Raw genomic sequence first — 17,346 nt, 5'->3', positions numbered from 1 at the left:
GTCCTTACCATCTTTATATGAGAAACCCCATGGTCGCAGTTCCCTCTTTGCCTTTCCCCACGCTTCCACTTCGTAAATCTTTCTGAAGTTAATGAATTATAAACTATCACTGCTTAATTGCTTTCAGAGATGGACCCCTGCACAGGTGGGAATGGATGTATCCACATCTGTCAGAGTGAGAATGGTGTGGCCAGGTGTGTCTGTCACCCAGGGTACTAGCTGTCTGAAGACAAAAAGGCCTGTAGAGGTAGGAGGTTGAAGCTGATAGCTTAATTGTGTAATTGTTTGAAATTTTGTGGTAATTCAGTTTTGAATAGTCAGAACAGCTAGGGGAAAGGTGTTTTCATTTATGCTTTAAAAAGAACGTTTATATCCTCATTTGATCATTCTGAAAGGTATTTTTGTGAAACTATAAAAACTCAGTGAAATTTTTAGTTACCAAAAAATGGTCTGGTGTAATTTCAGAATTAATGCCTTTTGTTTTCTGGTTCTCATTATGAAGTGAATTCCAGAATTAATATTCAAAATCTTCCATAACTACACAAGGAGTTTTTTATTATAGGCTACAGAAGGTGGGGGATAACCTTTGAAAAGCAAGTATGTGCAAATGAGTGTTCTCAGTAGTTAGAAATAATTAAAACCAAAAAGAAAGAAACTATAAATACAAGGTTACATATTTCTGTTCCCTAGAAATAGCAAAACAGACATACTTCAGTTCAAAGATGAAAGTGACAAATTACTCCATAACCAGAACTAATAAATGAAATCATTCCTGTGGGACAGTCTTTGTTTTATTAAGTTCAGAGAAATCACAGAATCCTTCATTTTTATCATGACATTTTCATGAAATGAGAAGCAGTTTATTTGGATTAATTATGAAAATACCAAAATATTTCCTGACTTATGGGATGGATAAACACTTTAAGAAACTGAAAAAGAATTAGATATAAAAATTACTGTTTAGTTATTTTTTTTTCTTCTTTAAACCAAAACTAAAATACAATTTTCTGCTGAATGTATTCATATACTTTTCTGACAGAGAACATTTCTGCTTTGGTCCTCTATTGACACAGCATTTGCCTAACTTCTCTGGCACAGAATAGGATCTTATCAAATATTTGTGGAAAATTGACAAATATATACATATAGGTATATACATGTGGAGATGACGTGCAGGGCAGTACAGGAGGAAGTACTAGTCAGGAAAATGATGTTGAGATCTATCGACGTGGGGAAAGGAAGGAGCAGGGACTACCTGAGCTACAGAATGAAGTTACACTGAATGGAAATGGCTCTCAGGGTCAGGAAAAAGAGGGGACATTCTTGTTTAAATGGCACTGCCCCATGGCAACCAGGTAAAGCATACACCATGGATTGCTACACATGAAGGCCCTAAGTCTGCCTTGTCCACATATCCTGTCTACCTTAAATTAGGGAGATAACCATTTTTGGTTAAGAATGTGATATATAGGGGCGCCTGGGTGGCTCAGTCGTTAGGCGTCTGCCTTCGGCTCAGGTCATGATCCCAGGGTCCTGGGATCCAGGCCTACATGGGGCTCCCTGCTCGGCGGGAAGCCTGCTTCTCCCTCTCCCACTCCCCCTGCTTGTGTTCCCTCTCTCACTGTCTCTCTCTCTCTGTCAAATAAATAAATAAAATCTTTAAAAAAAAAAAGAATGTGATATATATTCCTGGGGCACCTGGGGGGCTCAATTGGTTCAGTGTCTGACTCTTGGTTTCAGCTCAGGTGATCTCATGGGTCATGGGATGGAGCGCCACATGGGGACCCATGCTCAGAGGGGAGTCTGCTTGAAGATTCTCTCCTCCCCCATTTATGTGTGCATGTGTCTTTTCTCGCAAATAAATAAATAATAAATAAATATTTAAAAGAAAAGAAGAATGTGATGTATATTTCTAAAGACAAATTACAATGACTCCTACCTGTATTATTAGGGGATAGATAAAGTATAATTTTTAGTTATTTCCTTTTCTTTCTCCCAGCTAATAAATACTAGTAGGTTCTCATAGATAGAAGTGTTTGAGAGCATTAGACCAACATGAGTTGATATCATTAGCAGCTGGTCTATTTGCAAATATGTCACATATGTTGTATTTTACTGTTATGCTTGATGTCTGGGGTTGAGAGGAAGGGAATGCTTTAGATCATTTTTATAGTTTACAGATAAATCTTAATTTGAGCTCTGAAGACATAGCTGCTGCATATATTTCTTTCTGCAGAAATGAATGAGCGTGCTGAAGGGCTGGCTCACTGCAGCCATCTCTGTGTGAACACAATGGGATCTTTCTTTTGTGCCTTCCACCCTGGCTTTGAGCTGGGGAGCTGATGGAAAACAGTGTTACAGTAAGTGGCAGCAAAAGAAGCCCACGAAACATGTAGCATTTTACAAGTATTAAACAAGAGTAATAAACAAAAGAAACATACTGAATAACTTGTCAACAGAAGCTCCTGAAAATGTTTTTCACGAGGGTAGGGTAAGAGTGGGATCTTAGAAGTCTAACACCCTCATTGTAGTTTGAGGAAACAAGGGCCCAAAATCAATAGAAAATGTTTGGCATAATGACCCACTGTGTAGATAATAAGGACTGTCTCAGGGCTCATGTCTTGGGGCTCTTTTGGACACACAGCTATCCTTTGTGAAGAGTCTGCCTACCTTCATCATCTCTGTTATGCAATATTAATTGAACACTAATAACTCCAATGTAAAACTCAAGGAGTTTTGAAGTACCATGCCTGACACATTGGATACTCTAATGCGTATATTTCCTGTCAGCCCTTCTCCCTTTCCTGTTTCTGTTCATTTCCATCATGCCCCTTTAAGCAGCTCTTTCTCACTGAAATCTCTTTCACTGGCTCATCCCTCTACCCCTTTCCTTCTTCTTTTTTCTCAAAACAAAATGATCCATGTCATCTAACCTTAACCTTTCCTCACCTAGGCTCAGTTATACAATTTAATATATCTCTTATTATCAATATATTAAAATGTTATTATGCTGAATTATTAGCTGCTATTAATAACTATTACAGCTATTTCATTTTCATGTCTTCTCCACTGGCACTACTTAACCTATAGATGAATAATACATTCCCTGTTTTACTAAGTTTAAAACAGTCTAATACAAATTCCCTCCAATTCTGTCTTCTCAACTTCAATATTTCCCAAATGCACTCATTCCCTTCTTCTTCTCTCTGTTTTCAAACGACAGAATTTTTTTTCTTATTTTTTTGGCTGATTTCTCCACTTCTGCTTCTTATGTAATCATGGTATGTCAATAATACATTTTCTTTCATCTCTAGACCTTACCTTTCTCTCAGTGACTTCTTCCCTTCTTTCTCTACTTCATATTTACACCTTAGCAGGTAAATTTTGTTGTGTTCAAAGCACAACCACGTCTTTGGCGATGTTTCTAGGAAGAAGTTGCTGCAGCTGAGGTCGAAGAGGTTGCTGCCTGTGTTCTTTAGGATTTTGATGGACTCCTGTTTACATTTAGGTCTTTCAACCATATGGAGTCTATTTTTGTGTGTGGTGTAAGGGGATGGTCCAGTTTCATTCTTCTGCATATGGCTGTCCAATTTTCCCAACACCATTTGTTGAAGAGACTGTCTTTTTTCCACTGGACATTCTTTCCTGCTTTGTCGAAGATTAGTTGACCATAGAGTTGAGGGTCCATTTCTGGGCTCTCTATTCTGTTGCATTGATCTATGTGTCTGTTTTTGTGCCAGTACCATACTGTCTTGATGATGACAGCTTTGTAATAGAGCTGGAAGTCGGGATTTGTGATGCCACCAGCTTTGCTTTTCTTTTTCAACAGTCCTCTGGCTACTCAGGGTCTTTTCTGGTTCCATACAAATTTTAAGATTATTTGTTCCATTTATGAAAAAAGTGGATGGTATTTTGATAGGGATTGCATTGAATGTGTAGATTGCTCTAAGTAGCATTGACATCTTCACAATATTTGTTCTTCCAATCCATGAGCATTTTTCCTTTTTTTGTGTGTCTTCCTCAATTTCTTTCATGAGTATTTTATAGTTTTCTGAGTACAGATTCTTTGCCTTTTTGGTTAAATTTTTTTCCTAGGTATCTCATGGTTTTGGGTGCAATCATAAATGGGATCAACTCCTTAATTTCTCTTTCTTCTGTCTTGTTGTTGGTGTATAGGAATGCCACTGATTTCTGTGCATTGATTTTATATCCTGCCACTTTACTGAATTCCTGTATGAGTTCTAGCAGTTTTGGGCTGGAGTCTTTTGGGTTTTCCACATAAAGTATCATAACATCTGCAAAGAGTGAGAATTTGACTTCTTCTTTGCCAATTCAGATGCCTTTTATTTCTTTTTGTTGTCTGATTGCTGTGACTAAGACTTCTAGTACTATGTTGAATAGCAGTGGTGATAGTGGACATCCCTGCCATGTTCCTGACCTTAGGGGGAAAAGCTCTCAGTTTTTCCCCATTGAGAACGATATTCACTGTGGGTTTTTCATAGATGGCTTTTATGATATTGAGGTATGTACCCTCTATGCCTATACTCTGAAGAGTTTTGATCAAGAAAGGATGCTGTACTTTGTCAAATGCTTTTTCTGCATCTATTGAAAGGATCATATGGTTCTTGTTCTTTCTTTTATTAATATATTGTATCACATTGATTGATTTGCGGATGTTGAACAACCTTGCAGCCCAGGGATAAATCCCACTTGGTCGTGGTGAATAGTCCTTTTAATGTACTGTTGGATCCTATCGGCTAGTACTTTGGTGAGAATTTTTGCATCCATGTTCATCAGGGATATTCGTCTGTAATTCTCCTTTTTGATGGGGTCTTTGTCTGGTTTTGGGATCAAGATAATGGTGGCCTCATAAAATGAGTTTGGAAGTTTTCCTTCCATTTCTATTTTTTGGAACAGTTTCAGAAGAATAGATGTTAGTTTTTCTTTAAATGTTTGGTAGAATTGCCCTGGGAAGCCATCTGGCCCTGGGCTTTTGTTTGTTGGGAGATTTTTGATTACTGCTTCAATTTCCTGAGTGGTTATAGGTCTTATCAAACTCAACACCCAAAGAACAAATGATCCAATCAAGAAATGGGCAGAAGACATGAACAGACATTTTTCCAAAGAAGACATCCAAATGACCAACAGACACATGAAAAAGTGCTCAACATCGCTCAGCATCAGGGAAATCCAGATCAAAACCTCAATGAAATACCACCTCACACCAGTCAGAATGGCTAAAATTAACAAGTCAGGAAACAACAGATGTTGGCGGGGATGCGGAGAAAGGGAACCCTCCTACACTGTTGGTGGGAATGCAAGCTGGTGCAGCCACTCTGGAAAACAGTATGGAGGTTCTTCAAAAAGTTGAAAATAGATCTGTCCTATGACCCAGCAATTGCACTACTGGGTATTTACCCCAAAGATACAAATATAGTGACCCGAAGGGGTACATGCACCCCGATGTTTATAGCAGCAATGTCCACAATAGCCAAACTATGGAAAGAGCCAAGATGTCCATCGACAGATGAATGTATAAAGAAGATGTGGTATATATATACAATGGAATATTATGCAGCCATCAAAAGGAATGAAATCTTGCCATTTGCAATGACGTGGATGGAACTGGAGGGTATTATGCTGAGCGAAGTAATTCAACCAGAGAAAGACATGTATCATATGATCTCACTGATATGAGGAATTCTTAATCTCAAGAAACAGACTGAGGGTTGCTGGAGTGTTGGGGGGTGGGAGGGATGGGGTGGCTGAGTGATAGTCATTGGGGAGGGTATGTGCTATGGTGAGTGCTGTGAATTGTGTAAGACTGTTGAGTCACAGACCTGTACCTCTGAAACAAATAATACAATATGTGTTTAAAAAAGAAGAAGAAGAAGAAGAAGAAGAAGATAGCAGGAAGGGAAAAATGAAGGGGAGGGAAATCGGATGGGGAGACAAACCATGAGAGACTATGGACTTTGAGAAACAAACTGAGGGTTCTAGAGGGGAGGGGGGTGGGGGGATGGGTTAGCCTGGTGATGGGTATTAAAGAGGGCACGTACTGAATGGAGCACTGGGTGTTATACGCAAACAATGAATCATGGAACACTACATCAAAAACTAATGATGTAATGTATGGTGATTAACATAACATAATAAAATAAAATAAAATAAAATGAATAAACAATTTTGTGTTCTTCTCTAAGCTTTCTTATGAAGAGACATTCTTAGGGTCACTAAATTCTTCATTCTCCTCCACTGCACAAAATGCTATGTTTCTTTAATGCTTGGGTTGCTGATGTAGTTTTGAGGTCTGATGATATATTTCTATTGCTTAAAGACAAGGCAGTTTTGCTATAGTGATATTTGTCTTTTAAAGAGCAAACTAACTAAGACAGGAGAGAAGAATTAACTACTAATTAGGATATAACTTCTGAAGTGAATCTTTTCTCTCAGTGCCCTGAGGAGTCCTTTCAAGCAGAAATGTGGATGGGTTTTTCTTTCTTATTAATATTTTGACTTTTGAATGTAGCCAGTGGTTTAGGAGATGTGTATACCTTACAAATGCCTGAAATAAAATCTCTTGCAATCTGACTGTGCATTTTCAGTTATCATGAAAGAGGGGGCCATTATTTTTAATGACTTATGAGGTACAAGCTTTCTGTAGAATTTACTTGGGAAAGCATTTTGCTCTAGAGTTGAATACATTTGGTAGAAGTGTATTTTTACATTTATTTCCTTTATGTGAATATTTGGCTAAGTTCTTTGCATAGTTCTCACCAAACCTCAATATTTACTAACTGACACACAAAACTTTCTTGGTGAAAACTGGTGTTTTGAGTTTTTTCAAAACCTGTAGGTGGAGTAAGTGTTTTCAGAACGTGGTGATGTTTAAGAATGAATTATGTGTCCTTCAGATAAAAGTACATTTTAGGAAAATATTGTTTTACCTTTTCCCCAGGAAAATAATATTTTGGATATATATAATTTCTCCTCAGAGGCTCTCAAAACACTGCATAGCATAAACATTAAATCTTCATGGAGTGCTATAAATGAACTGTTACTATTTTGTGATTAGAAATTGGAAGATTCCAGATCCAGCATGGTTAAGGCTTCCCCCAAATTACCAAGCAATATATAGTCGAACTTAAATTCTATACATATTTAATGTATATTTAATATGTTGAGTAAGTAATGATTATTTGTTACCTGTGAGAAACTACAAGGATCATTTTTTTAAGTTTTTTTAAAAATATATATTTTTTTAAAGTAAGATGGTTGAAGAATTATATGCACTTGTATCAAGAACACAAAATCTCAGCTTACTTCTAGTGGCATTTTTTTAGTCCCATTCATTTTTTAATAAGGTTACAACAGTGTAATTTATATTTAAATTAAATTACCACCAGCAGTCTTAGAACTGCATTATCCACAGGAAATAACAAGAATAAGAGCCAAAATCTAAAATATGTCTCCCTAAAGAGTATATGTTAACATATTGTAAAAATATCAGTTCTCTTCATTATTTCAATCTTTCCTTTAGCTTTCTAATTTTCCTCAGTGCTAAAGTAGCTGTTTCTAAACCCAAAGAGGTTCTTATTTTCAATAATAAATTGATTAGCATAATCCTTCTTTTGTTTATTCAATCACTTAAAACCTATTTTTGAACATCTGTTTTGAGCTGGGTAATGCAAGATGATGATAGCAGAGAGGAATGAGCACAATGACAAGGATGTGCACTGTGTGCTCTGGGAGCACGTAGGCGGCTGCCTACCATAGACTAGAGGCTGGGGATCAGGGAGGATCTGTGCTATCACTGTACAGGAGTTATGGCAGATATCTAGGCAGTTTGAATGGTAATATAGGCCTTCAAGGAGTGCCACAATCCCAAGTACCCTTGCCCTGTTCTTTCCTGTCTCTCTTCTTCAGGTGTTAAGAATGGAAGGAAATGAACCAATGTGGACACTCTCATTAAGAAGAGGTGTGTCCAGGCAACACAAATGAAGAACAATAGTGGGCAATGGTGAAAATAGCAGAGTACCCAAATTCCATATTTTTAAAGATTTTATTTATTTATTTATTTATTTGTTTGTTTGTTTATTTATTTATTTATTTATTTAAGAGAGAGAGAGAAAGAGAGCTTGGGGAGGAGCAGAGGGAGAGGGACAAGCAGACTCTGTGCTGAGCGCAGAGCTCGATGGCCAATACTCAATCTTAGGACCCAGAGATCACGACCTGAGCTGAAATCAAGAGTTGGATGCTCAACCAACTGAGTCACCAGGCAACCCCCAAATTCCATATTTTAATACTGATTCAAAGTATTCTTCCTCATTTCCTGATAAGAATATGGTGGATTATAATGTCTGTGTGCTCAGGACAATTGGTATCCATATGCTGAGACCCATGTCCCCTCAAATGCCTCCGATTAGTAGCATGTACAGGGATCAGCAAATTGTTTTTCAAAGTAATAGTATGTTTATATAATAAGTGACCTTCATGTACATCAAAACTGATTAGCACATCAACATGATACTAGTTACATATGATCAGCTCATTTATTGCTTTTGTGTTCATACTTTTGCTCTAAAGCTATTTTTAACAGTATTTTCATGTACTTATAGCCTCTAAAAAGGACAGATAATAACATAGCATTAGCTCGAGAACAGATTTGTCAATTGGCAAATAACCTATTTGCATTCTGATCATTGATTCACTATGCATACTTTTTTATATCCTGAAAATACTATGAATTCCCAGAGGTAACTGTCATTTAAGAAGAGTGTTAATAACCACTGGTGGACTCATTACTTTTCTGCATCACTTCATCAATTTAACATTATAGGTTTATTAGTATTTCGATACGGTATAGACATTTACAATGCCTAATAGCTCTCAAACTTTTACTTTTATATGTGTAGAGTGTTGATAAATTTCCAATGAAGTTTGTCATCCTCCTAACAGAGAATGTACCCATTATTGACAGATATTCAGGTTTCTCTGTTGTTATGCTAATAACTCTCTTTTGCTTGTTTTGGAAAGGGTTTGAATTGGAAATTGTCAATAACTGTGAAGAGAATAATCATGGTTGTTCCCATCATTGTGAACATGTACTTGGTGGGCGGCGGGGGGGGGGGGGGGGGTGGCATTGTTCCTGCAACCATGACACCAGCTTGATTCAGATGAGAAAACATGCATAGGTAATGTATGGTAAATGTCATCTTCAGAATTTGCCCAGGATTCACTTAGCCCTTTCCTCTCTAATACATACTTACAGCTGTAATATGAGCCCTGTCTCTCAAACTGCACTGAGAAGTAAATTGAATAGTATCTCTGGCTACTGGACAAATGCAAAAGAAAGATTACTTGGCAGAAGACATCATTATGTTTAGATAGTTACTTTGAAGTTAAAGGAGATTTAAAACATGTTAACAAAATATATGGACTTAATAGTTTTATGTCAAGAAAATATTGCAAGGCCTACCTAACCATTTAATGTAATTCATAATTCAAATCAACACATACACCCTACTTTACCTCCAGCAGAAACTAAACCATGTGCATTGATTTTTAATTTGGTGATGATCTGGGTGCATGTTCAACTTTGGTATGGCAAGTAGCTACATTCCAAAAGAAAACTTTAAAAGATATTACTCTTTGGAAATCCCAGTTCAAACCCATTCTTAATGGATAACTTTTCCAACATATTATTAGAACTTTTATCATATGGGAAATTAAGAATAAACTCCACCCTAATATTGCTCCATATGAAATGTTTAATCCAGAGCTTCTGAGAAAAAAAAAATATCTACTAAAAATAGGGATAGTGAACATCAAACTGTATTACTATGTACTTTGGTTCAGAGAGAACCCATAAGCCCTTAAAACAATTTGCCATTATTCAGGAATTCTGATACCATATTAGCTTGTTTTCTTTTGTGATACTTTAAGTCACCTTTCTTAAAAATTATGATATGATTACTGAAAAATATCTTTGACCATTTCATACTACTCAATATGATTAGAGACAAATTGAAGTATCATAAAAGAAGAGGTGTATTTCAGATGTCTAAGTATTTGGGATTTTTTATTTTGGCACTATAATGTAACAGAGTGAACTTAAAGGAATCTTGAAGTATTCTGGCTTAATAAATTATTTAACCAAAACAATATCATTATGTGTATTTCTTGATCCAGCATTGCTTTCTGCACTTTTCCCAGTGTACAGTGGTTAACTTAAGGAAACCAGTTGCTTCCCTTGCCAATTTTTATGTAATGAAAAGTAGGTTTATATTTTTCTATCTTGCTAATGTTTTTATCTCTGAAAAATATAAAGGGCTTCCTTCTTTCCTCCCTCCTTGCCCCCCTCCTTCTTCTTTCTTACCCATCTTCCTATTTGACTATTGAGTAAGAGAAACTGGAACTTTGCTAAATTTCTGCAACTTACAATCTGGTCTTTCCTTATTCTTTGAAAAGTACAATTCAGTAAAGCTTTTATTTACAGCTAGAAAAGAAAAAAAGAAAAAGAACATCTGCCAGGGTCAAAATGTGGAAAAGTGCATATTTATGATATTTCAGCAGTCAACATGATGTTATATTGTTTATGGCTCAAGTTTATTTCATTTTCAACAATAAATAATACTCATTCCTTAAGTCCAAATATTCACTAGAGTAAAGGCAATGGTTTGTTCGGAATGTACATATGCATTCTTTGCTTATTTGCCTGAGAACAGATTAAGGCCATCGATGCTTTATAAAAACATTCATGCATAAAGGAAACTAAATAATTTTTAGCTTATTTTAAGATTAGCTTTTTAAAATATATTTGAATATACAAATAAATGTGAAAATCAGTCATCCAATCTGCAAATGTTCAGTCTCACCCAAATGCAAATTTTATTAGGGCTAAAACTGAGAGATGTGTTAATATAATTTGAAAGGCAACTTTCTAAAATGTGAGCATCTGACCAGCAATAAGTTCACTACATTAAACAATTGGCAATTATTAGAAAATATTTGTTTAAGATTTATTTATTTATTTTAGAGAGAGCACATAAGCAGGGGGAGGGGCAGAGGGAGAGAATCTCAAGCAGACTCCCCCGCAGAGCCCCCAGTGTGGCCCCTGACGGAAGGCTCAATCCCACAACCCTGAGACCATAACCTGAGTTGAAATCAAGAGTTGGCCACTTAATTGACTGAGGTTCCCAGGCACCCCTAGAAAATATTTTTTTATTTCTAACCTTTGGAGCTTTATTCGGTAGTTATATATGAGGAACAAATACAGAAGCTCAAGTTGTTTTACGGTTTACTTTTGATGCTTTTCTGAAATTAGAGCTGAAATGTCAAATTGTTTTGCCTGGTTATAATTGATGTTCTCTTTTTTATTTGGGGCTAAATTTTTATGTAGGTGAATTTCTCTGTAACATTACAATCAATACCTGGCATATTGGCCTGTGTAGGAAAAAAATAGAGATGAGGAAAATTAAAAGGGAAAAATAAGCAAGCAAAATCTCACCAAATAAGATCAGAAAAAACAATCAAGAAATTTTGGAAACAGATGATTCAAAAGTTGAAGAGACAGGGCATTTTAAGAAAGGCTTATGAGTTAGAAAGGATGGGGTTTCAGGTGCGTTCCAGACTGAGGGTGTTATAGATCAGACAAGCTAGAAGTAACTCCAGAGGAATGATAATAGAAGAAGACTCTGAAATGGATCATAAAATAATAGTCAGAATGAGGAACTAATTTTCCAATTATGTGATGCAGTTGTGCTCCTTGCTAGTTGAGAACAGGGAAGCCTGAGACTTGGATGTTTAAAGGCTCTGGTCATATCTGAGAAGACTTAAAAATAAAATCTTAAAATTAAAAAAAACCAAACCCTAAAGGATAATGTTTTAGATGAAATGAAACTGAGTTTTGGGCACCTGGGTGGCTCAGTTGGTTAAGCGACTGCCTTCGGCTCAGGTCATGATCCTGGAGTCCCGGGATCGGGTCCCGCATCGGGCTCCCTGCTCAGCAGGGGGTCTGCTTCTCCCTCTGCCCTCTTCCTTCTCATGCTCTCTGTCTCTCATTCTCTCTCTCTCAAATAGATAAATAAAATCTTTAAAATAAAAAAAAAAAGAAACTGAGATTTTTAAAAAAAGTTTTGGTCCCCTATATTCATGCTCTTTAATCCAAAGGACCAACGAGGATTTAATATTAAAAAAGGCAAAAATATCATCTAGAATTTTGTGAGCAGCACTACTTATGACATTTGGCAGGAGGTAGAGTGTTTTGTGTCCAAATGACCCTCATTTAGATATTTTATGGTGACCCTTCACCTTGGCTGATTGATTGCATTTTTTTCTCTTTTTTCTTATCTGCAATTCTTACATTCGTACCCTTTCCAAGGTTAATTGAGACACTGACCTTTTATATCTGCAGCTGCTCGTGTAGTTGCAGAACAGTGAAATTTAGTAAAGTCAGCACTGCAGGCCACCCAACTTAACAGCTCAACAAACGGAGGAAGTCAAACTGAACCAAGGATAGTCAAAAACCCTGACCACACAACCCCAGGTGTCCACCTAAGGAAAAAGTGGGCAAAGAGTCTTATCGCTACACCTCAGCCAATTATGCTAGAAAGGATCACCTAAAAACTCAGGCCAAATAGATTTTGTAGCTGAAAGTCTTCAATTTGATGCCTTCTGGTGCATGTTTATTTTCCTCCCAAGCAATTATGTCTTAGGAAACAACATTCAGGATAGTAGAGTTCTAGAACAGTAGTGTCGAAGGAGACTTAAAGACCATCACTTAGAAAATTGTTTACCTGATAGGACATGCCAGGGTAATAGTGTCACTGGTGGTGATAAAAACCCCTAGACCCCACTCATCCATCTAGTCAAAGTAGCATCGAAGAGTTCAAGCAAATGTCCTGAAATATTCTGTCATTTAAAACATATTTACAGTGATTTTTCTGCCCTCCGCCTGCATTGCGGTTACCACTTCTCTTGCCAGTCACGTGGATTCCTTTTTCTTGGGAATGCTCTTTCTTCTGAAGTTCTAGAATAACAAAGACATTATGGAGGCTAAGACTACTTCCTCTTTGCAGCTATGAAATGCTCACTAAATGGAATTTTTTGGCTTTTCTCAAGCTGTTTTGTTGTTGTTGTTCTTCGGGTTCTCTGTTGATTCAGTCAGATTGCTGTTTAAACTGGGAAAATAGCAGATATCTCTTTTTCTGTGCTTATAAATGCACTTGGAGATTATTTACATATTTTAAAAATAAATAACAAGCATAAGAGAAGTATGCAAGAAAATATAAATCCAAACATGGGCCTCAATCTTTCTGTGTTATAGTTTCCTTGATGTTTGTACTGTGTAGCCTGAGACACAGAAAATGATTAGTAGAACAGTTGTAACTTGGAAGTGAGGCTTATGGGCACTATTGAACTATGGTTCAATTCCTGTCTCTTAAATAACAGAAATGTCCTTTTCCCCTTCAGACCTTGATGAATGTGAGAGTGGAGAAGTCCGCTGTGCCCAACTACGCATCAACTATTTAGGAAACTACAAATGTCGATGTCAGGAAGGCTTTATCAGTTCTGATGGTGATGGATGTGATGGTAAATTCCTGAAATCTAACATGAAATCATTATGTGATGCGGCAATCCATGCAGGAAGAACATCTGAGGCCAAGGGTTAGGGGAGGAAAGGGAAAATTTTGACACTAAAGGGACTTGACTTTGTATGTGCTTCTACCATTTACTATTGTATGAACTTGGGCGACCCTAACTGCTCTGAGTCCCAGGTCCTTATCAGTAAAGTGAAGACAATAATAGGATTAGTGGGTAAATTAAGTAAAGTAATAAATGTAAAGTGCCTAGTACAGTGATTGACATCGAGAAATCACTCCTCTAAAAGTAGTTATTATAATATTCATTGGCCCATAATCCTTGTTACCTAATTTAATATATATAAGCAAGTGAGAGATTTGGGCAGGCCATAGCACACTGCCATAGGAATCACTCAGGGCAAGCTTGACTGGAATTAAAGTTGGTTCCTGAAAGTCATTTTAATTAGGGAGTCATAGCAAAAGGATTGCCAGTTCATGAGCCACAGTACAAATCTTTACTGGAATCCTTTATATATCTGATATTAATCTAGCTAATGCAAGCTTTAAGATGAGTCATTTTATAATCTTCTAACTTATTTGTTAAAATTGGTTCACTTACCTTTCAGATGATTTTTAAATCATATACATATATATGATTTAGATATATATATTATACATGATATATATGATATATGATATATAAATATAGGAAATTTAGGTGAGTAGTATTAATTCACCTTTTTTATACTATTAAGAATGGTTCATGTAAGTCATTGCTGTAATTTATTTCTTAAAGTTTATCTTAAATATAAAACCTTTAAATTTTCATTTATGATTATTATTAATATTATTTTGAACCATTTTTTAATAAAAGTAGGACTAAAGAATTGATATCTATTTCAATAACGTAAAATTATGTACGAAGGCTTTAATGCCTCAGAGAGAATAGTGTTTCTTTGCTTAAAGAAACAAATTACTACATTCTGTTGAGGATGATAGATATGTTTCTTCATATAGGTAGCCAAGCTCCCCAGCCTTGCAATGTAGATAACAGCAAAGAACACAAAACTATATCTATATATTCTAAACACAGTAGAGTATATTACCATTTACCACATTCCATCCGATTAACAGGGCCAAAAAAAAAATTGAATTTCATGTACCATCTGCTTTTAAGTAGAGTGAGCCAAGAGATGATTGTATGGAGTGAATGTACATACTTGGGTACACACATCCAAATGTAAAAGGTATCCAAAATCTGAAGCAAAACTTAGATACTCAGCTTTATAAGTGAACTTTTAGTATCATAAACACATTGACCAAAGTTTAGGCTCAGATGTGGACATACACCAGCAGTAAGTCAAATGAGATCAAGGGCTGGGGTTCTTCCATCTTAAAATTCTCCACAAGCCTTTTTTTTTTTAAGATTTTATTTATTTATTTGACAGAGACAGACACAGCGAGAGAGGGAACACAAGCAGGGGGAGTGGAGAGGGAGAAGCAGGCTTCCCGCGGAGCAAAGAGCCTGATGCAGGGCTCTATCCCAGGACCCTGGGATCATGACCTGAGCCGAAGGCTGATGCCTAACTGACTGAGCCACCCAGGTGCCCCTCTCCACAAGCCTTGTACAGAATTACACATGGAATAAATGCTTCACCATAGATGCTGAATAATTCAAGAGTGATGAACATTCTATAAAGTGGTGCACTCAGACCATTGAATTTCTTTTAAGTTGTAAATTCTTCATCAAAATCTTGCGATCAAGGTTTTAGGAAGAACTTGTCTATGTAGATGAACTATAGTAAACTTGGAAATCAGTGGAAGAAAAATAATTGGCAGGTTATACTTGAGGAAGAATTCAGGGACAATGACTTCTATATGGCAAAACCTTGACAAGGGGAACACAATTATGCCCATGAATTCATAGTCTATTTTATCTCTCAACACCTAAAAACAGGCATTGTTTAAATTTTCCTAGATGCGGATGAGTGTCTGCATGTCAGCATAGTCTGTGACCAACTGTGTATTAACTCTGTGGGGACATAGGACTGTCCCTGTGAAGAAAGCTACAGAATTGGAAGTGATGGGAAAACTTGTATGTGTAAGTCACTGTGAATGATTTCGTTGTATCTCTTCTAAACTACTTCAACCCTCATCTTGTTCTTGGAGAGCAACAGAGACCACATGTTCCTTAACTCAACCTGCCCTCCCCTTCCTGTCTTCACAGACTGAGCTCTTCCTTTTCCTTTTGTTCAATCTGCTGCGGTTTCAACTTCATGCTTGCTGCTTCTCACCTGCATTTACAAAAGACTTTTTGAAAGGGCCTTCTCAAAGAGTTGCACCTTCCAGTCACCCCCTGCCCTGGCTGGCTGGTTCAAACTCTCTCATTTCTCTCATCAACCCCTGCTCCCAGTTTTTCCTTCTTTTAATCAGGATGTTGAATCCGGCATTTTTCTGTGTGCCCTTAGCCTTAGATGATGGTGAGCTGGAGGAAGAAGAATTAGAAGTTGTAAGGTTTCCAGGCCTTCTATTCAAGAGCCCACCTCAACTGCTTCATGATGTCGCTACCTCTCTGTCTCCCACCACGAAGATGAAGAAGATGAGGAGGATGAGGAAACACATATTTGAGGAGAACTGACTGCTTTGAGCAAAATTGGTGAGTAAAAGAATTTATTTCATTATACTCACCTCTTTATTTTTAGGTAATTCACATAAATTATCTTATAGGCAATTTCATTATCGATATTTAATGCCATTGGATGTTTTAACATGTAAGCAAGAAAAGTAGTACCAAAATTACTTTTTCACTGCTCCCTATCAAATTCACCATCCTTTATTTTTCTTCCTTTTGCACAATAAAGGTTGCTATGTAGGTATGTGTAGAAGTAGGGGAGCAGGGTGTGGGGGGCTGTTGAAGTGGATACAGTGAAATAGAGCTGGAAACTATCTTTAAATTAGCATAACGGGGAAAAAGATTGGATTGGGACCTTGTAGTTCTTCTAACTATTAAAACTCCACTAGAAGTCACTATTATATAGTTGAAATTTACCTCAAATAGCCTTAAAATCTAGATTCTTTCTACAGTTTAAAATGCCAAGAAGCAATTGTTCATTATGCTGAAGTGGACCGAGAAAAATATCTTTAAAAATGGGAGCAGTTTCTCTTATACATCCACGCAACAGAACTGAAGCATCAAATCACTTCTGATCAAAATAAATTAGCATACCCTCTTTCAAAAGGAACAGTTTGCAGCCAGTCTGCTGCCTCTTTTTTCTTTTCTTTGTAAAACAGAACTGCTCTTTTTGTTCTCCCTCTATTTGTAGTATTTTAACACTATCAAAGCTGGATGATTGCTTTAGAAAGAGTTGGTTAAAATGGCAGAGACATTTTTATGCTATGGTCAGTCCATAAGAATAATATCAATAAATGTGTCTGCATAAAAATGAGAATGCTTTGATGTTTCTTAATTAAACTCCTGATTCTTTGGCTACTCAAAGTCAGAAGAGAAACAGAATAGAGACCTTGCTAAACATGACAGGCTTTCCATTAGGAAGTCTGAAGGACCCCACCTAGAAACAGGAGCAAAACTTGAAATGGAATGTTCCTTAAAACAACTGAAATCAAGTCTCTCCATTCTTACTCAAATTAAAGCAATTTCCCTGAAGAATAGAATGGAAAATCACATTATGATACATTTATACAATAGAAAACTACACAGACATTAAGAAATAAACTAGCATGCACACAATATGGGTAAGTTTCA

General features: G+C 36.7%; 1 protein-coding gene across 1 annotated transcript in view; it reads left to right on the top strand.

Annotated features, from left to right (window-relative positions):
- Positions 1-16,221, top strand: part of LOC110591714 (EGF-like and EMI domain-containing protein 1) — a 76,793-nt gene extending 60,572 nt beyond the window's left edge. Inside the window, 4 exon segments of the mRNA XM_021702635.1 lie at positions 9,037-9,156; positions 9,159-9,194; positions 13,474-13,593; positions 16,052-16,221. Coding sequence (XP_021558310.1) covers positions 9,037-9,156; positions 9,159-9,194; positions 13,474-13,593; positions 16,052-16,221 — 446 coding nt within the window.
- Positions 16,222-17,346: the final 1,125 nt, after the last annotated feature.

Source organism: Neomonachus schauinslandi, chromosome 1, assembly GCF_002201575.2.
Source record: "Neomonachus schauinslandi chromosome 1, ASM220157v2, whole genome shotgun sequence".
NCBI classification, from domain to species: domain Eukaryota; kingdom Metazoa; phylum Chordata; class Mammalia; order Carnivora; family Phocidae; genus Neomonachus; species Neomonachus schauinslandi.
Note: the sequence above shows the minus strand (reverse complement) of the source record. Positions and strands in the feature narration are given on the sequence as shown.